This window comes from Chelonoidis abingdonii, chromosome 8 (assembly GCF_003597395.2).
Source record: "Chelonoidis abingdonii isolate Lonesome George chromosome 8, CheloAbing_2.0, whole genome shotgun sequence".
Classification (NCBI taxonomy): Eukaryota; Metazoa; Chordata; order Testudines; family Testudinidae; genus Chelonoidis; species Chelonoidis abingdonii.
The window spans coordinates 82,909,700-82,931,595 of record NC_133776.1 but is presented as its reverse complement, the minus strand read 5'-3'; the positions used below and the strand labels follow the sequence as shown (position 1 = coordinate 82,931,595).

General features: G+C 42.4%; 1 protein-coding gene across 2 annotated transcripts in view; it reads left to right on the top strand.

The window, feature by feature from the left end:
• MSN (moesin) overlaps positions 1–21,896 on the top strand; it is a 72,409-nt gene that overhangs the window by 29,512 nt on the left and 21,001 nt on the right. Inside the window, exons 1-2 of one of the 2 annotated variants that reach the window (XM_032765922.2) lie at positions 719–799; positions 9,791–9,874. In XM_032765922.2, the coding sequence (XP_032621813.1) occupies positions 794–799; positions 9,791–9,874 (90 nt within the window). In that variant the 5' untranslated portion in view covers positions 719–793. Of the gene's footprint in view, positions 1–718; positions 800–9,790; positions 9,875–21,896 lie in introns of those variants that run through there. The other variant, XM_032765921.2, reaches the window with a different exon arrangement.

The window sequence follows — 21,896 nt, the reverse complement described above, 5'->3', positions numbered from 1 at the left end:
TAGTGGTCATCTTGGGGGTGTGTGTGTGAGTAAAATTAATTCTAAGCTTTCATTGTCCATTTAACTTCTCCCTGAAGCTGTCTAAGCCTGTATGGGGCAAAGAAGCTAAATCTTTCAACATTTGCTCCTTGTCCTTAGGGTCTGCACTAAAGTGGTTGGGGATCCAGGAGTCACAGTGAGTTCCCATCATGTGCTCCAGTAAAAGATGACTAGTGAAAATGGAAATGAATGACTGTAAGGGATATACCACTTCTACAGTGATCATAGATATCAAGGTGTATTAGAAAAGTGGGCAAATAACATTCCTGTTAGAGGAATAAACTGAGACCCAGAGGCAAACTCATCCAAAGTCTCACAGTGAGCTGATGGCAAAGCTGGGGATGGAACACATCTACTGACCCAGTCTAGTGCCCCATCCATAGAGCCCAAGGTCTCTAAGAGTAGAAGTAGAGAGGACTAGTGTTTGTGAAAGTTAAATGGAAAAGCAAGATGGATGCAGCAGGCTTTCTTGGGTGACCATCAGGAGGGTTAATCTTTTTTTCTCCAGGTTGTAATGTGGCAGGGTTATGCTTGGAACCCTGGGTGTGCCTGCCTGCTGGTGTTCTGTTCCCTGATTAGCTTAGGAATATGAAAAGCCCCTTTAAGACTGCTGGAAGGGGGCTTGGTTTAATTAAATGTAATCCCTTCAGCAATTGCAAGCACTTTCATATGACCTAGGTTCAGCTTCACTCTGACACACAAAGAACACAGGGAAGTTTTGAGAGGGAAGGGCTGGCAGTCAAAAAGAAGCCAGATGTCTGTAAGTATCCCTGGTGCAACAGGTGGGGGTGGAGTGGCTTATATCTCATGTTCCTTGTAGGGCCTGTAGTGAGCAGAAGCACCTGGTTCACTCTACTGTGTGACTTCATGTCCCTCTGGCAAGCCACTGGGCCTGGAATATGTTAGGTGTCAGGGCCAGGTTAGTTCATCTTTCCAGCCAGGATTAGAATTCATGTGTAGTTGTGAGAAATGTCTAACCCTTAAGCAACATGTGTGGGTTTTGGGGGGTAGAATTTCACCCTGATCATGGAGTCCTGGACCTCCGTATTCTTTACAGAGCTCTCCTTTTGATGCTACTGTTAAAGTCCTCTTTAACAGTTCTGGATTCCTCTTATGGCTTTGCCACATTATGAATTGCTTCCCCATACAATTTCTGTTGGATGTGGTATACTTCATTTCCTGTCCTAAATGGTGTAGTATTGCAACTGTTTAGTATTGTTTAGTCTGAAAATTTTCACCCCAGAAGTGGCTTCATTTCATGGGTGGGTGTAGTCATTCTTGTGTATATGACACAAAATCTGAATTCCTTTATGAATGGGTGAAAGGAGTGTAAATGTAGCACAGTATTCTATTTAACTTATTCCAAACTGTCCCTGAGAAAATCAGAGCCCATAAGTTTCCCCTTTTATAGAGCAGTTTTCTCCAGGAATAGTCTGAAATGGACATATTGATAACTTGAATCATAGCTGTAACATCTCAGGAGGTGTGAAGCCTATAAATCAAACCAGTAGTGCTATATCCTGTGCTCTTGAAGAGTAGGAATCTTCCTGCATTGTGCCCTCCAATAAAGAATGACTTTTTTTTAAAGCCCAAGAAATAATTAGTCAGGGGGTCTTGGATAAATGCTACTCTAGGGGATATTTCATGTCCCTCGAATTACAAGCACAATATGTAGGGCTCTGGCTTGGGTTATCCATACACAAAATGGACAGCTTGCCATCTGAGAAGGAATGTACCCTAAAGGTTTGAGGTTTGGTAATGCCTGAGTCAGCAAGCCTGCTTCCATGTCTTGATAGCATGAGGATTAGGGCAGTGAATGTCCTAATTGTATAAACTGCCATCCTAAATAGAGGAAGAAATAGGCAAGATTATTAGCAATGCTAGCTTCATGTGGGTATTGTAAAAAGCCTGGTGGGTTAAAACTTGCAGATGGAGAATTTACATCATGAAAGCTTAGTGCAATTTATGTTTATGCTGGAATCTGGGGAAATATTGGTGTGAGGACAAGAATGCATCAGTAGCAGTGAGGGAGTTGTATCTTTGGACTTTCTATTGCAGGAACTCTGATCCTCAAAGGGGAGGGGGAGGAGGAGGAACCAGTCAGCTAGCTAACAGTGCACTTGATTAGTACAGGAGTTGGTCATATCCAGTGATCAGCTGCCAGAATGTTAATAACGGGTTCCCTACCAGGCCTTCAGTGGCAGGTCCTCACTCACTCGTTTTTTTGCCTGGAGTGAGTGAACGACCTGCTGTCAAAGTGCCATTGCCAGCCTGGTAGGGAACCAGTTATTAAGCACTTCCCAAGGAGTACGAGCCAGAGACCCTCTCCCCCTCCTCCACAACACCACCTCCTACCCAACTCGCCCTGCTCTGTCTCCTGACTGCCCTGACGCCAGGCGTGAAAGTAGAAATAGGGACGTACGGGGCTGGGTTGGGGCTGACTCAGGCCCACAGAAGCTGGGGGGAGGTCAGAGCCAGCCCCAGCCTGCCCTGTATTGGTAAGTGCCCTCTGCCTCCCCTGCTGGAGTAGCAGTGGTAGCCAGGGGCTGCGGCAGCAGTTTAAAGGGCTCAGGTCTCCCCTACTTCTACCACCCCAGCCCTTTAAATAGCCCCTGGAGTAGCAGCAGTGGGGCTCTGGCAGCTATTTAAAGGGCCCAGGGCAGTAGAGGCAGTGGGAGTCCTGGCCCTGGCCCGGCCTGCTTACTGTGCTGCTCAGGGCAGCGTGTAGGGGTGCTGCGCAGGCCCATCCCCTTACCATGCTGCTCAAAGTGCAGGAGCTCCCGAGCTGCCCAGGAGTGGTCCAGAGTGCTGGTGCTGGGCTCTGACAGAGGAGGGAAGGCAGGGGAAGGGCCAGGGGAGCCTCCCCAGCTGGGAGCTCAGGTAGGCCAGACAGGACAGCACTGTGGGTCAGATGTGACCTGCAACCTGGAGTCTGCCCAGCCCTTTAACCACCAGTTCTTAAAGCGGCTTCTGAATTTAACTGGTTCACATGAACCAGCTCCATCTCACCACTGGGCATATCCTTCCATCCCTGCACCTAACACAAGTCAGCCTAATAAACTGTAAAGGAACTGATGATAAGGCAAGTGACTCTGGGATGGCACTTTCAGATAAAGGAGATCCCCTGTCCACTCACATAGCAATGGAGAAAAGGGAACACTGGGTACCAGTTGTATCAAGTGTAGTAGGAAATACCATCATGCAGCTGTAACTTGGCCTGGCTATATTTTATTTTCCTGTTTGCCATTCTATAAGGTAGCTACAGGCCAAACCACCCTATTTAGTTTACTGCTGGCTATTAAAAGAGGGGATGGCAATTATTCTTCCTCTCTGAACATCTGAGAATAACTGATGTGCCAGAGCATTGGAAAGGAACTTAGCAAACCTATTCAGGCATTTACATGGAGGAGGGGATGAAGGGTGGGTATGGAAGGCATATGCAGAATGTTAAACTTTTGAAGGCCTGTTGCAAATAGATAATGGTACTAGGCACCTAGTATCACTTGTCTCCTATTTGGTGCTGCTGTGGGAGGAGGTACTGATCCCTGATGATTTCTGAAGCTATATATTAAAAGGCAATCTTGCCAGTTGCAGCTGTTTTCCATATGGGAACAGGCACTGCTCTGACTTAGAGGGTTTGGCCTGTGTAGGAGGCCTTGCCTTCACAGCAGTGCTGTCCAGGGCAGCAGGAAATTCTGTTGTAAAAGCAATTTCGTAATTAAAAAAAAAAAAGGCAGTTAAAGCGGTAAAACCATGGCAACTGCTCTCTGTAACAGAGTTGCTGGGGTTCTGGCTGTTTCCTTTAGGGAGATGTTAGCAATACGGTCTGTTTCATGACTAGTATCTTCTTGATATCTGGTGTGGAGTGTTCTTAGGAATCCTGTTAGGGAGGGACACTAAAAGAGGTACCACAGCCGCCATCTAATAGGCAGCAAAAGCCATTTCTTTAGAAGCACTTTACACAGTATTGAGAGTTGTAAATATGTATAAACTAAAGTGGAGGGAGGATAAAGGGTTCTGCAAGCCTTTCTCTTCCTTTTGATTAGTAAATTACTAGTCGGCTCAAAGGGCTAGCAGAATTTTTACTATAGTAGAGGTGGCCCCTAAAGATCTAAACAAAATTGTTTTCATGGTTGCACTCGTACATGAGTAAATGTATTAAAAGTGCTAAAATGGATGGATTTATTGCGTTGCATTAAATAGAAATGCAGTGAAACATACCCAGGCAATCATCCTGAAGTGGAAGTCTAAACCTATAAACACCTGTAAATCCCTTTACTGCTTTTTTAGCTGTTAAGGGTTTGTCTTAAACCCTTCAATATATTACTCTTCCTTTCCAAAGGAGTTGTTATGAAGTCTTTCTAGAAAGCCAGCTTACACTTACACGCATCTTTCTGGGCTCTTATCATTGGAGGGAATGTTTTTCCCTGCTCTTACTAGTCATTTAATAAAAATTCAATATATAGTAACCCTACAATGACTAGGTAGCAAGACATGAGATTCCAAGTCAATTGGGTTACTCCCCCTTACATTGGGGAGTAGCTGGTTCTTTGGAATGGGAAATATTAGCCTGTGAACAACCAGTTAACATGAGCAGTGATGTCAGCACCAGCTGTGCTAACACTTGAACTAAACTGCTGTTGGTGCTTGTGTATATGGGGAGATCACATCACCTTTGCCATGTCTCCATGCCACTGTCAGGCAGTGGTTTAGTCTCTAGTACTTGCCTGGTGAGCATGTATATAGGGTTTTGGAGGGGAAGACATTAGAACTACTTACAACTTTGTGGAAGCCTTGGTTGCAACTTGATTTGGCTGGTGAAGGACACCGATACAATGCCCATAGAAAAGGGTCTGACTATGTTCTGTCCCCTGAGCCGGTCCAGACCTCGCAGGTCTGTCTTTACCTTTGCTTCCTGATGCTGGCAGAAGAAAAACCTACTAGATTCAGGAAAATGGGAGTTCAGTTCCTAGCTCTGCCACATGCTCACTATGCAATCTGGGGCAGGTCACTTCAACTATACACCCACTTCTGCATCTGTGAAATGGGGAGAGTACATACCCCACTGCTGTTAGTACATCAGATGTGAGGAAATTTTTAGCTTGAGAGAGATCTCTTCCCCCCCGCCCTTTTCAGAAGTGCAAGGTATAAACAGCTTAAACCTCGTGCTGGCAGCAGTTATTTATCTGTATTCCATAAACACTGGTGATAAAAAAATAAATTTAGCCTTTTAACCCCTCCCCCCCAAAATCCTAGCATCTCATAACTGACCAAGGGAACAGCATGATGTGCTGTGGTGGGATTGGATTCTCTTGTCTAATGTCAAGAATAGTGATCAGTATTATAGGACACCCATGCTGCTGTGGCATTCTCAATGATGGACAGAGTATGAGGCTTTTTGTTCATCTTAAGGGATTTTTAAGGTTAACTAGGAAAGACTTAGCTGATTGCTCTGCCAGGCACTCTCATCAGAGGTGATATATGAAGTATGTATACTGATGTACACTTAAAGTTCTGCTTTATCACTTAAGGGTGAACAGAGGAAGAATTCTTCTGTGTAATATGTGTCTTGTACTATCAGTTAAATGAACTGATGGGAATGGAACCTCTCCTACACATGACAATGTCTCTCACTAAGGGGCCATACTCTTAAAACATCAGCCATGTGCCTGTCCTCCTTTATAAAGTGTTACAAGCCTGACCTTTTATCTGCTTATTGGGATAATAAAGAGAAACTCCACTTCAAACAGTAGAACCTTGCTAATGCTCTTGTCACTGATCCACACCCAATAACTCATGCACACAAACTAGCTTCTCTGCAAAAATGTTTCACTGTAGCGAGGTACCATGTTTATCTTTGCAAAACTTAATACACCGTAGTGGCTAGCATAGTATGAGATTATAAATAAATCAGTTGCATTATTGTTGCTATTTGGCTAATAGATCACAAGGAGCTGTCTCCCTCTTGATCTCTTGCTAACTCCACAATTCAGTTATTCAGTAGATCCCTCAATTATTAGTGCAGACAAGTGAGGCCCCACTGTATTTAGGGGTGGCTTTACAGAGCACCTACTTATCTCTCAATTTAAACTGGCAGCTGGAATCCATATACCCTGAATTAAGCAGAACTGCATAGGTCTCAAGATTTTTATGGCTGCTTCTGAACTTTTCATTTACTTAACTCTGCTTGAGCAGAAATAATAGGTAGAACCTTTTTAGAGTGCAGAAAATGCAGGTATTTCACTCTCTCAAATAGTTACCCATGTTCAGTACTACAAGATTCTTAAAGAATTTTGTATACTGAACAGATTGATGGTAGAATAGGCTTAAATGCACTGAAGTAAAAATAGGCCCCTTACTGCATGCCCAATTACTGTGATGTAGCAGTGTCAAGCATTGCATCTTAACTCTGGGCACAAATAGGTTTAAAAGATTAGAATCCTACATGTAGGATTGGTACTACCATCCATCAAGGCAGCTTCACTTTATGGTCTGATCTGGAAAACAACTTTTTAAAATATTCAGTCCAAGGATATAAACCAGCCACAGATGCTACAATTGTCTTCTCTTGATTAATTGGAACTGTGGGCTGAAGTGTCAAAGCCAACATTTGTGTCACTAATATCTCAGTCTAAATTGCTTGCCCAAGCCAGGATGTCCTTGGCCAGCAGTCATCATTCTTAAACTGTAAAAGGGAGAGCAAAATAATGGATTGCTCTTCCACCAGTGACCGGAACAAATAGTAGTAAAGCTTTTGGGGAAAGAGGACTTAAGTCACTGCAGAGGATAGTAGTCAAAAGATAATTGTGGCTGAATTGAGTGTAACCTGTCTGACAGTTGACTTTGTTTTTTTTTAAAAAAATAAAATAAAAAATCCTTGTTCTGGTCCATATATGCCACAAACAAGGGAGAAACTGTAGATGGATGCTTCCTGGCTACTTATTTCAACTGGCAAGACAAGAATGCCTAGCTAGACTGTGTATTTACTAGCCAATTAAGAACAATTGCTCTGTTCACAGTGGAGTCCAACTAAAGGAGGTGATAAATAAGTAGAGCCAATGTAGATACCCAGAATCTCTAGAAGAGCCTCCTGTGAGGATGTCTGCATATATCCTAACAAAGCACTGAGTGCTGCACAGGGACTACAAAACACGTAGGATCAAAGTTGTCTTATAAGCTATCCAAAGAAGGCAGAAGAAGCCAATTTAAGGCTTGGCTATGATATTTTTCTTACTGCATGGTGATAGAACAGTTAATGCTACAGCAGAATAAAGTGCAAGATGCCAGCATGGCTATCCCAGGGAGTGGGGGAATTGGCCTGTTGGGATCTGTTTCAGAAATGCACATATTTGGGCACAGCAATCTCTTTCTGTGTGTAAATCTAGGATTTGACTAGTTTGTCCATTAAATAAAAATAAAGCCTTTTGCTCACATCTTTCCACAACTGTTATGCAGTTTTGTGTGCTGTGATCTCATTAGCAGAGGAAATGGTATGTTAGTAGTGATGAAACCTGTCTAGGTAGACAAATTACTCTGAACCAGCTTAATTCATAGCTGTATTGGGTGGTTCCTCAAATATTTCTCTGACGCTTGCTTTTTTGGTCTCTAGTGTCATGGTTTACAACTTTAGTCTAAACTTGAGTTTGAATTTTTATTGGTAAAGCCAACCCACTTAGTGGCTTTTTCTTTGGGAGGGAGCAGATAGAGCTGAAGGGAGAGTTGGGAAGGGTCGATCATCTTGAGAGCTGGTAACTAATCAAAATTTGACTCCTGGCAGGCCAGGGGTAACCATAGCACAGTTCTCTGTATTCTCAGTTTTGATACATTGGGTATCTTGTTTTGCATAATCCTAAATTTTGGTTTGGCTGTCCTGAATGGGGAGAGTATTAGAACAGTTAGTTCTAAAAATACCCAGCTAAAAATACTTAGGTTTTGGAGGTTTCCCTTCCGTATAAACAGATATGCAAACAGAAATGGGTTCACAAACAACTTGCATTTCGGGGGGGCAGGGGTGGGGTGCACTACCTGAAAGTCCTAACATTAGCTTCACCCACATTCTTGTAACTCATTCTCTCCATTTTCAGGTAGGAATTTTTTTTCCCCACTCAAATCTACAAGAAGTCTCCTTTAACCTAGGAAATGCAGCTAGATGTTCCAGAGAGGTCTGAATGGAATCACAGCTCAGTCATACAGTAGTATTCAAAGAGTAACCTGTCCCACCTTAGACTGTGGCTACGCTAAACTTACAGCCACGCAGCTGCATGGTATAACCACTCTAGGCCAGTGGAAGAGCTCAGTAGCTGTGTGGCAGAAGCTCTCCCACTGACATTGTGATATGTACATGGTGTTAGTTGGCATTATTTATGTTGAGGGATGGCTCTTTCACATGCCTGAGTGACCTAACTTTATCCTGCAGTAAGTGCTAGTGTAGACATAGCCTTAAGTGCCTAGACAAACCCTACAGGATTCAAGCAGCTCTCATGGGGGTAGAATATATAGTCTAATAGAGGCTCTAATGTGCCTTTAATTTGGGACTGACAACTTCTTTATGGCTACAAAGAGTCCAGTGGCACCTTAAAGACTAACTATCTATTTGGGCATAAACTTTTTTTGTGGGCAAAACCCACTTCCAGATGCATGGAGTGAAAAGTACGGATGCAGGCATTATTATACTGGTGCATGAAGAGAAGGGAGTTACCTCAAGTGGAGAAACACCATTGACAGGGTCCTTCCCCATCCCCAAATCCAAACTAAGGAGGCCCCGTTCTTACTGTGAGCAGTGCGGTTTGTTTAATCTCCCAGACATAGAACACCACTAACTTACACACTACGTAGCCCTCAGATCCTCATGCTCTTGCCCCACCTGTCAAAAGTTTAGTAGATTGCTGTAGAGATGTCTTGACCCTAAGATTTCATGTTCAATAAACAAATATAGTGTAGAGTACTATGTAGAAAGGCATGACTATTGCAGTCCAAAAGAACTACAGGGTAGCTTGTCAGTCCTACAGCTTTGTGAACAGCATGTACACTTTCAGGGGATCCATCTCTTCAACAAAAGTGATGTGTGGGCAAGCTTCTGCATCTTATCAAATCTGAAACTTGACACTCTTGTCCTCACTTCTCCCAAGATTTGCATGGCAGGGTTTTGGCTACACAACTTGCCTCAATCAAAGGAAGCTGTAGCCATATAATCAAATTCTTGATAGGCTTCTTGAGCAGCTTAAGCAGTTAATATTTCTGAGCATGTTTTATAGGCTCATGAGTGGGATCTCCTGGTCTGAGTGGTGGGTTTTTAGAGAAGACAGCAATTTCAAGTGCTTTCCCTTCTTAAATATGATGGAAGCTGTTGGCATGTCCTCTGTCAAGCACTAACTTTATCTGTGTTTGCAAACTATAATCTGCCATTTTACATGTACATGTTTAGATTTAGATTGATTAACTTTTTTTAGAAGGGATGTAAATGCTCCTGTTTCATAGCAGAGATGAACCATTCACTGACTTGGGTAGGGGAAGTGAGGGGGTTAAGAAGAAACTTCTCCATATATGGGCTTTCTGCCTACTTAAAGGTTTCTGGCACCTTTTAGCCAAAGGCTCCAGCACTAGCTGATGTAGACTGGGGGTCGGACTAAAATGGACCACTGGTGTGATGTAGTATGACCATGCCTATGTTCCCTGTAATAGCATCACACAATTAGGAACACCCATTGTAATCACTGTTTGTTTGTTTTTTTTCCTCTTCTTTATCTTCCAGATCAGTGTGCGAGTTACCACCATGGATGCTGAGCTGGAGTTTGCCATCCAGCCCAACACCACAGGGAAGCAGCTCTTTGATCAGGTAAAGTGACACAACTTCAGAAAACATGCACTTAATACTGACTTTGGTAGCGCGCCTTCTCTTCTCCCCCCTCCCCCCAACTATCCTCACCTATTAACACACACTTGCCACTGACTTATTTCTTTGAGGCCTTTAAAGGAGACTACAGGGCCATTAGACTATCATCAAGGAACTGCATGGTTTTTATCCCCACCTCATTTGTATATTTTAATTCTGAGTGTGCCAGGAGCTATATCTGCCCCCAAAAGGCATCCACTCTTGGGCAAATTGCATACCAAGAGGAGGGGAGAGGCTGAAATATGCAATCATGTTGTTTTTTAAAAATATTAACTGTCCTGAATCACCTCTTTCCCTACCGTCATCAATTAGCTTATTGTAGGTGTGTTGGTAGAAATAGCCCCTAGGAGGCATTTGAAAGAGTTGTGCCTATTCAAAATAAAAACTCCCCTTTGTACAAGTGTCAGCAAACAAGTTCAGTGAAATGTGCACTATAACATGTGCCAGACTTTGACAAGGTGATTCTTACTACTGTACATCACTTCCTAGGTTCAGCTGTCTTTTTTTTTTTTTTTTTTTTTTTTTTTTATCTTGCTTCACTGGCTTTCCTCTGCATTCTATGCTCAGTGGCAGGATGGATTCCCTTTCTTCCCCCCTCAACCCCAGCTCAGGCTGAACAGAAGCAGGGAGACATATGCAGCCCAAATTTGGAGCTGTGAAGCCATGGACATTATCCAATCGCAGCTGTTGAGAAACTGACAGACTCCATTACACATCTCCTCTGTAATCCCAGAGGCCTTATCCAGGCTACTGCCCAGCCGCTCACAGCATCCGTTCAGCCTGTGGAGAGTGATGCAATCATGTCTTGTAGACAGAAGGGACTTTGTCGAGCAGTCGTTGGGGGAGGTGGCGTGCAGTAGAGGTGGAAGGAGGAAGAGATCACAGGCGTTGGCTGCTTGCAGAAGATTCTGTGAACAATAAGTCTTATTTTCATTTTCTTTTGCCTGATTCCTTCGTGTGTGTTTAACATGGGTGTGGTTCAGAAGAAACCCTAGACATTCTGGGGCCAGCCTTTGCACCGCATCTGGGCTAGTGAGGAAAGAAAAATCAATTATGGTTACTTTACCCATGAAGCTGACTATCTCATTTGAGACCAAAAGGCTTAATTTTGTACCACAAGATCACTGAAAGGTTTTTTTCTTTCAAACACTTGACTGTTTGAATGTGCAGATAGTAAATGTTCCCTCTTCTGATGTTCCTTTGCTGCAATATAGAGGAATAAGCTGACAGATTAGTATACTATTTTTGTGATGGAGCAGTGCCTCAAGATACTCAATAAATAAACCTGCTCCCTCCCAAAGCCTTGACTTAAGGAGGGCTTGGACGGGCTGTTGGAGCTACTGCTTTTCAGTAACATGCGAACACTTTTTTTTTTTTTTTTTAGCCTTGTGACCCACCCTTTAAATGTAACCGTTGCATGATCCATAGAAATAAGATTGTTGAAACCCAACCAGCATGAGTGTACACAAATAAGTATAGGGGACAATGAATTGTTAGTTCATTCTGCATCTGGCATTTCAAGTGTCACTGCAGTATGATGGAATAAAATTAAGAGCTTGACGTTAAAGTTTGTCTTCCCTTGAAACTACTGTCCTGTGTTGTGTGGGGTTTTTTGGGGTGTGAGATAGGGTTCACCATGTCTACTGTTCAAGGGTCAGGCTTTAATACTCTTAACCACACAGAGTAAGGTGCTATTCAGCAAGTACAAGTTAAGTAACTGTTAACCAGTGAGAGTAGAGGGTTCTGAATCTTGTCCATGTTGGTCTGCAATTTTGATGGCTGTGTCTCCCTAGGGTGGCAGAACACTTCCACAAAGTGTACACGTACGCTGAATTTAGTCTTTACAGTGACTAAATCTGTATTTGAGAAGCATCTATCATTCATCATATAAACCTTCTAATTTTTAATCATTGATCTCTTGTCATTCATAGCCCAGAGAAAAAGCAATATCAATGTGGCTTTTGAGGATTTTTGGCCAACGTAGCTTGTTTTTAGGCACTGGCTTTTTTAAAGTTACCTGGGTGCCCAAATATTTTGATACCTTAAGTGATCTGACACACCTTCATCAAAAGGTTTGGAGCATCCACAGATGGCATGTTAATGCTATGCCATGCTAGGAGCTCCTGAGAATTTGGACCATTTTTCATAGGTGCCTAAAACCTGGTTTAAATCTAAACAGTCATTTTTATTGAAAATGTTTGTTTGCCACTGCTTTTTGAGCAGAATTTCTTTTTGTCAAGACTGAAGTATTTTTCTGCTTGCCTCTTAATTCCCTCTCCCACCCCCTGTTTCTCCCATTACTTGAACTATTAAAGGGCCTACTTCCCTCCCTCCAAGTCTAAAAGACTGATGCATAGTTGAGTCAAGATACTAGATCTTCAAAGATTAGAAGGGTGACTCTTAAAACCATGTAGAAGCTTCACTAATGGGTTAATCTTCAAAAATCTTAATGGAAGAATTTCAGTGAATGAGTGGTAATTTGATCCACAAGGAGAGGAAGATACACTGGCATATAACTAAAGTTTTCCACAATACATCAGAGCCAGGGTACAGAACAGTTCCTCTGCTACCTTTCTCAAGTTCTCATTTTTCAATTATCTGCATTATTACAGCTGTCAGATATATACTAAAATATTAAAGGAGAGAAATTGCACTAAATGGTGATGTGTATCCATCCACTTTGTGCCTTGACAAGGGTGAAGAAGATTCTTGCAGGCTTCCCAGTAGACCATATCAGGTTAATACACGATATATGGACAGTTGAATGACCTAGCTATAGCATGCTACAGTTGTCGTCTAGAAGCTTGTCTGATTTGTAATCTCCTGCTGCTCACTCCACAGGGAGTATGCGAAAGTGGTGTGTGTAGTCCTTGACAGCTGTGCATGTCTGTCTCACTCTGGTGACTCTGTGGCAGTTCTAGGAATATGGCACTGGGGGTCAGGGACAGTCAGATGGGGGCTAGGCACTGAAAGTGCCATTTAGCCAAAGGACTCCAGAACAACAGTGACTTCAAAGGGAAGCTCTTGAGTTGGGAAGATGAAGGTTCTGCCAAGGAAAAGCGAGTGGTCTAGACACACTGAGGAGTAAGATGGAAAGTAGGCATTGCATTTATGGGTATCAAGGCTGCCCTCTTGTCTGTAGTAGGCTGAGCTGCTGAACTGCAGGAAGGGTGAGGAATTTTAGGATCTGCTGCTATGTCACTGCAATGATAAAGAATCTAATCTGTCCTCTAATGTTGCCCTGGCATTCAAAAACTGTCTCTGGACAATTGCACGAGGGGGAAGCTTTGATTGCAAAGGAAACAGTCCATTCAACTTCAGCAACAATGGGAAACGTATTGCTCCTGTCTTGAAATAAGACTGATTATTCTGTATTTTTGTTTCTTGACCAAATGTTCTGGCCTGCAAAGACTGCCCTGGTTTGTAATTCTGAACAAAATGTTATGTTGGTTCTTTCAGAAGTTTACAACTGAACATTGACTTAATACAGCTTCAAAACTTTACTATGAAGAAAAATGCTGCTTTCCTTTTTTAAATATAGTACAGTCCTGTGTTAACTACATTTGCTTTTTTGTCTCTGCTGCTGCCTGATTGTGTACTTTGGGTTCCAAATGAGGTGTGTGGTTGACTGGTCAGTTTAACTCTGGTGCTCATAATTCTGAGGTTCTACTGTAGTTAAGCTGGCTCAGAGAACCGCTTGTCATGAAAAGTACCATCAGGCATTATCTGAACATGGCAAGAGTTCAGGGCTATATTGGAATATTCCAAACTGTTGCTCAGAACATAACTGTGTAACATGAGATAAGTGTAACCAGAAAGACCAAAGAGCTTGGATGCAGCAGCTGATGTAGAGAATTTCAACGATGTGCATAACAAGCTTCACAATGTATGTTAAATTGGGGATTTTTTGGAAACCAAATACTGGAGTTCTACCAAATGATTTAACCTGACAGGGGATGGTGAAGGGAGAGGGGCATGAAATGGGCACAGGGCTGTCCTCCAGTATTTTTCTGCTCAGTTATGAATACTACTTGTGCCTTCATTCAGTGGACTGCAGCCAAATCATCCCTGCCTGTCTGGTTAGCCCTGGTTGGAATCCTCTTGCTTCCACACTCTTCCGGCATCAAGTTCAAACGCCTCTGCCTACTACAGTTCTACAATGCTGGGCTCTGTTGTCATCCTCGATTTCACCACCACTTGTGCAGCGCTTTGCCAATCACCTTGCCTCTCTGATCCCTTTGTCCTTTTTTTCCTTTGCACCTCATGTATCTTCCTCCTCCCTCTGCCCCCAAAAGTCTTTACATCTGCTCTCCATCCTCTGCACCTGATCAATGCACTTGCACAAAGAACGAGGTGGTTTTTCCTAAAAGCTCATTTCTTGCAGCTAACATTCTCTTCTGTTCTTGCCTAGTAGTTCTAGTTTTTTGATGTAGACCTGTGCCAAGCCACAAATGCATATTCAAATAACTTAGAGCCATTTCTCCACCCTGTCTGCATATTGTCTAATTTGGACCATAGACTTTTATGGTAGGGGGGCATATCTTCTATCTGTGTAAAATGACACATGTACCTCTGATGCAGTTCAGAACTGGATTTCTTGCCACAGCTACTAATGGACTTTCTGGACTGCACATTTTTAGCTGCAACTCTTGCTTTGCCATTACATGGGCCTTGAGGTTGGCTGTTGGCTTTGCCTTTTGTCCAAAGAGATTTTCAGTACAATGGGTAAGACCCAAATGGAACCAGGTTATGGTGCTCTGGCTCTGGTGTAATTACTTCTAGGCTCATAGCTGTACTAGCTGCTTTAAGTTATGGCATGCTCTTAGGACAAAATTGGGTCAGCAGTCACTTCTGCACTGCGCCTGGCAGCCACATCTTTCAGCACCTTGTTGAGACCCCTCTTCCCCCCCCCCCCCCCAACAGATAAAGCCAGACTGTTTTGTGTAGCTGTATAGGGATCTTCTCCTGATGTCAGGCCTAATCTTGATTCTTCCTGGAGCCTTGTCAAGAGGGGTGACTTTCTGCTCTGTTTCAAACAGACTCCTAGCACTGGCATTCCCTTTCTTTCATTGAGAGTAAATGAGACTTTGAATGTAGGAATTGTTAGATCTGAGTTGAGCTATTCCCTTCTTACTAAACTTAGCAAAACTAGTACCCAGCTTGTGGTCAAGCCTTCTGATACACAACTGTAATGGATATGAACATACTGTAGTATGTGCATTTGACTTCATTCAGCCACATTCAAATGCAGCCTGTATATAGCTCCCTACGTTATGTATATTTGACCTGCCAGTGAGCTCATTGGACCTCTTCTCTTTCTAGCTACCAGGCTCACCTTACCTAAAAGTGCAGCAAAAAATTGTTGCCCTGTGTTCATTTTAAATCACTTCAAATATGAATTGACACTAATTCTGACAGTTAGTTCCCATGACTTTCATCTTATTAAACAGTGGTTTCACTAGAGCAGGGTGGAGTTTGGTTGGCTGCAAAGATGGTTTCGCAGCAGTTTATTTTTAAGTGCTGGCATTTGTTAAACTCCCTCTACTTTTTCTATTCTATTTCTGCTAAATGTTCAGTAGTAAACTAGGTAGCTTTCTCCATGACAGAGCAGCCTGAGACTATAAAGGCTACTCTCCTGCTTGCCTCTTTCTGTAATGGAGTCTGGTTTCTAAGCTGTTTTCTATAACCAACTACTTTGATGTATTGATCCACCCAAGGGATGCATGAGTCCTTCTGTCTTGCCTGTCTCCAGTAGCTTCAGATAGGTTCTATTGCAGCCTTTTGTACACCCCTAATATCTGACTCTTTTTCCCCCAACTGCATGTGCAATTGTAGGCCTGACTTAAGTATAGAACTAGGAAAATTACATACATGCACAGACAGTTTTCAGTTGCAAATGGTCAGCTGGGTGCTTGTATAGCCACTTGTATAAACAGTCACTAACGAGACTGTTTGTTCTATAGGGTCTCAGTATTATGTGAGTTTTCCTAATTATTCAGTTGCTTTAGATGCCTCTGAATGTCAACACTTTTCAGCTGAATAGTGAAACTGTAGCACTCTACAGATAATTGATGGGAGGCTCTTTTAGAATTTATGGATTAAATGAGTGAGTTAGGGTTAGTCTACACTGGCAACACTAAAGCACTCCCACAGCAGCACTTTAACATGGCTTGTGTAGTTGCAGCAGAGCAGTGGAGGACAGCTCTCCCAGTGCTCTAAAAAAACCCACCTCCACAAGGGGCGTGGCTCCCAGTGCTGGTGCACTGTCTGTACTGGACTTTACAGCGCTGAAACTTGCTGTGCTTAGGAGTGGGTGGGTATGTGTGGTTTTTTTTTTTTTGTTTCCCCCCCCCCCCCCCCCCCATCCCCTGAGTGAGGAAAGTTGCAGCACTGTAAAGTGCCAGTGTAGACCAGTCCATAGTTATGGAGCTACAGGTCAATCAAGGGGCTCTGCTGCCAGTCACTCTGCTTAGCTCCTTGGATGTTTCTTCCTTCACTGCTGTTAGAATGGTCAGTAAAGCACCTGTGAAATGGCAACTCTCCCTAGTTTGTGGATTAGCATGAAGACTGCAATATCAACACCAATTTATTTTCCCCCCCTCTTCCCACGCCCTCATTGCGTGTGGATTAAAGGGTAAAATATAGCATGGCTTGAGACTCTTAATACATAACTGTTACGTTGTGGGTCTCTGCCCTCTCAGTACTGCTACATATGGCGCAGAACACTGCTTCATTCTAAATTTGTTTAACTATAGATGGGGTAAATGATTATATGTGATGGACAAACTGCATATTTCAGTAGGTAGCTTGTTCCTTAAACTGCTTTGGAATCCTACCCCACACCCCCAATCCCATCCCATTCTCCCTCCCTCCCTCTTAAATATTTCCTCTGAGACACTCTTCCTCCCATAATGCCACCAGCTACATTTTGTTTTACTAACTTTGACTACCGTGTGGTTACCAAGAGGAAGCAGTAGTTGACTCAGTTGAGGTGCTCTTCCTGGTGCAGATGGGTTTTTTCTTTTGAAGGTGTGGTGTGCAGGCTGGCCTTCTCTAACTAGAATTTAAATCCAGACAGTTTTTTGTTCAAAGAAATCCATGTTTAGGTTTGTGGAATTAATTTTATTTACTGCCTACAGAAGTAGCAATAAGACACCATTAAGTGGAAGCTGCTTGAAATAAATCACATTAATTCAATCTTTTGCATGCCTTGACTTCATACAACACCGTACAGCCAAATCTCAAAACAGACGTGCAGAGTCCCCTTCCAGTTCCTCAGCCCTACTCTGCTGCAGACTTCTTTCCAACCCATGGAGCAGCTGTACTTTTGACCTGTTCAGCACCTAGTAATTACACTCAGTCTTGTTAGTCTACTTCTTTCTCCTTCTGTTTTATTACCTCCTCTGGATGTACAGCCTACATCACACTACTTTGTCAGAGCCCTGGTAGTGACTCCCTAGCCAGCCTCTGCAGTTTCTGGAACTACTTGCTGGAGACAGCAGCTATCAGCTACTGGTGAACACTTAAGTGGCAACTGATGCCTCTGGGCAGAGGATCAGCCCTGCATTACAGATAGGAAGTTGGGAATTGTAGCCAGCAACCGGTGGAAAAATTTAAAAATTTGACTCATTGCCCTAACTGAATATGCAGTAGAAGTTTTAGGACCACACCCCTCTTATTTTGAGCAAAAACCAGTTTGGTTCCCCAGAATCTTATCTCTGGCTTTGTATCCGCATGCACCCTCTACCTACCACAGTCAAACACTCTGCATCTATCATACTGCAATAGCACTTCTGATTTATTAAGTCAGACCACAACATTGTAAGCACGGTCCTACAAAGCTTCAAATACTTGATAGTAAAACACTGGCAGCTCTTCCCTGAACCTCCCAGTAAAACACTGGCAGCTCTTCCCTGAACCTCCCAGAAAAATGTATCTTTATCTATCCTTGATCTGGGCTGGGCAGTCCAGTTTACTACATCTACCCTTTGAATTTTATAACCGTTCTAATACCACATCATATCTTATTGTGTTGTATACTTTCTGGACAAGACATGAGTATGGGACTCCTAGACAATTTTATATAATACAGTATCTGCCATATGAAGTGAAGAATGTAGGTATTGTCCTAACTACACAACATGGTTGAGTGGGAATGTGGGCTCATAATTACATGGTATGTCAAGTGGGGGTAAAACACCATCAAAACAGACTATGCTAGACTTGTGAGCATTTTTAAATCCTCTTTGCACAGGGGTGTATGACTGCAGAATATGTAACAAATCAATTCAAGTCCCTAGTTTGGGAACCTAAGAATTGCTAAGTGTGGATATTCATAAACTCAAATTTTTTGACTTAACTTTTCACACCTCAGTGTTCTAATTTTTTTCTTAAATAATTGCATCCACAAACATAACTCATTACATTTTTCATTTGAGGGTTTTTTACAAACCTGTCAAGTCAAATGGTAACATCCTGTTTTATGTGGAGCTACTTACCTAGTAGGTATGGGCACTGGACTGCCTAAAGCTGTGAGCTTCAACTAGCTCATACTGTACAGCTTCCACAAGCCTGTGCCTGTGGAATCCTTCCACACAGCCAGTTCAGCACCAAAGTAAGAGTCAGAAGGTGTGTGCAGACTTCAGGAAGGACTGAGGACCACAGTACATTTGGTTTGATTATATGCATGGTTTGAGGTCCGAGTTTTAATGGTTGTCTGCAACTCCAAAATCAACCACCCAACCTTTAAAGTAAACACAGGTTGTAGGACTCATTTGACGACCTTTTCATTGTTTTTATTTTTAATATAAATAAATTTCAAGTTTCTTAGGAAAGTCAGGTGATTATGGCATGCTTCAGAGAATTTTTTTTGAGAAAGTTGCATTGGGAAATGAAAACTTGGCTTGTAACAGAAAGCTATGAACTCTAAGGAGTTATGGCTGAAATTTTCAGCTTCTCCCTTGTAGACCTGTGAGTACATCTTATTCAGAGTGCTCACTGTCCTTTATGCTCATTGCTGAGCAAATGCTAGTGCATACTCAAATGTGGAGCCTATCAAGGCCCATATCAATAGGGAAAGAGCCTGTACTGAATCGCTCCTATAATTCTGGATTCTAGAGTGATGCTTAAGAACATAAAAAAACTGGGTCAGACCAAAGGTCCATCTAGCCCAGTGTTCTGTCTTCCGACAGTGACCAGTGCGACATTCCCTAGAGGGAACAAATAGAACAAGTAATCAAGTGATCCACCCCCCACTGTTGCCCAGTCCTTCTGGCAGGCAGAGGCTAGGGATACCATCCCTGCCCATCCTAGCTAATAGCCATTGATGGACCTATGCTCCATTAACTTATCTAGTTCTTTTTTGAACCCTGTTATAGTCTTGGCCTTCACAACATCCTCTGGCAAGGAGTTCCACAGGCTGACTATGCATTGTGTGTGTGTGGGGGGGGATACTTTCTTTGCTTTAAACTTGCTGCCTATTGATGTCACTTGGTGATTCCCCGTTCTTGTGCTTATGAAAAGGAGTAAATAACATTTACTTTATAAAATAATGACTGGTGTGGAGAGACATCTATCATATTCTCCCCCGTTGTCTTTTCCAGGCTGAAAAGTCCCAGTCTTTTTTTAATCTCTCTCCATCATATGGCGGTCCTTGCATACCACTTACTTTTGTTGCCCTGTTTTTGAACCTTTTCCAATTTGCAGTATTCAAGATGTTTATATAGCGGCAATATATTTTCTGTCACCTGTCTGTCTACCCCTTTCTTAACAATTCCCAGCATTGTTTGCTTTTTTGACTGCTGCACATTGTGTGTGTGTGTGTGGGTGTTTTTTTTTTTTCAGAGAACTATCCACAATGACTCCAAGATCTTTCTTGAGTGGTAACAGCTAACTTAAACCCCGTTTTATATGTATAATTGGGATAGGTTTCCAATGTGCATTACTTTGCTTCTAAGCCATCTCACTGACAAAAAAGGACTTCAAACAAGTAGGAAGAGCCTTGTCTATTTTATTTTTCAATTTGTGGTTGCTATTAGGGAGCAACAGTTTTAGCCACAACAGTTTAGCAGAGACAAAGCTCCCTAGGGGTACCTAGAAAAAACAACTTCACCCAATTAAGGGGCTTATGGAATACCCTTTTTGCGGGCTTTTGTGCTGCACATGAGTAAACTGTGAGGAGCCAATGGAGATGCACTCAACAGTAGCAAGAGTAATCTGAAATATTTCCTTGAAATATTAGTGACATTTAAAGGGCTGATAGGCTAATGCATTAACCACTCTCCTAGATTGAAGTTAGCAATGCCTTTTGCCATTACTATAAGGGAAAGATAGGATTCCATGGACAGTGTTCATCAGGTCTACCCCACCCATCCCAGAATGCATCCTCTTTCTGCAGCTATGGATGGTCGTGGTGTTGAAGTGTTTTTGGAAATGTGGCTTTGCCATTTACTTTAGCAACCAACTTTATACAAAATTACCCTTGTTTCCAAAGGGTGACTGGAGCCAGGAATTTTTCTTTTAGAGGGAAACCTTGTGGGCGCTCTGTTCAAACTAGAAAATGAGATTATCCGTTTTTCCCTCTCAGATTGTTCTTGGAGCATGTTCTCTTGGCTGTAGATTGGGCCAAGAGGAATGAAGTTAGACTAGTACCAAGCAACATGTATCTCTTGCCATAGTATAGGCTTTAGAAAAGGTTCTGTGCAGTTCAGAACCTTGAGAGGAGTACTTTCTTTTTTCCAGGGATGGGGAGGAGGGCTTATTAGATATCTTCTCAGTAGTCCATATCTGTTTCAACAAAGGACAGCTGGGCCCTTCTTAGTAGTATTTGAAAGTTATCTCTAAATAGTGGCTCCTGGGCTGCCTAACTTGTATACAATTATGCTTCACTTCTATAGGATGTTGGTTCATTCTAGAACTCCTCATGCTACTCCTTTTCCCCCTCCCCGACCTTAAAAATCAGTCTTACTGCATGTGGGCATAAATGCAGGATCTATTTTTGGTAGGATGTGCACACATTAGATATCAGAGGGGTAGCCGTGTTAGTCTGGATCTGTGAAAGAAGCAAAGAATCCTGTGGCACCTTATAGACTAACAGATGTTTTGGAGTGAGCTTGTATGGCATCTGACGAAGTGGGTATTCACCCACAAAAGCTCACGCTCCAAAACGTCTGTTAGTCTATAAGGTGCCACAGGATTCTTTGCTGCTTTCACACATTAGATGTAAGTTTTGTGATCAGGCTACTTTGTCTGATACATAAGTAGTTATGCTTCAGGTCTCTGTAAAATGGGTTTACATTTAAATGAAACTGGAGGAATAAAACTAATACAATGTTTGTTTTTTTGGGTTTTGGCTGCTGTTAAAAGCAGTAAACTATTCTGAAGGCTGCCTTCACAACCAGGAATTCTAGATAAAAGTTTAGAGAGAAATAGAACTTTAGTTTAGATTTGACAGGAAGATGGGGTTTTGTAATTGGGATAGAGAGTAAAAGTTTAACATGACTTTTGTGGGCATTTTAACAAATTGGCCCACCATATTGCTGCTGCTGCTGGATGTGGTGTTAGAATGTGTGTACTGCTGCGAAGCTAGAATACCAGGGCAAAGGCTACAGTGAAACTTGCCAACTTCATGCATTCAGTAAAGCATTTTTGTTCCCTTTTCACAGTATATGAAACAATGATAAACATGAAGGGTTTTTGACATACAAAGCATTTTCAGCTAATTAAGTTTCATTATTGCCAAATCCAAACGTTTAGTCATGAGTCTGGCCCTCCAAAAATTATAAGATTAAAGGGGAAAATTGGGCTTCTTGGTTTTGTTTTCTGGAACTTGTTGCTTTTAGGGTTCCTTTTTTCAGTTCTTTCTTTGAATCTCTGAGGGCTGAAACTATTTTTTTTTTTTTTTTTTTAAATGAGTGACGGTTTGTCACCATAATCCTGTGATTCAGAGCTTGGGCTTTAAGAAAAG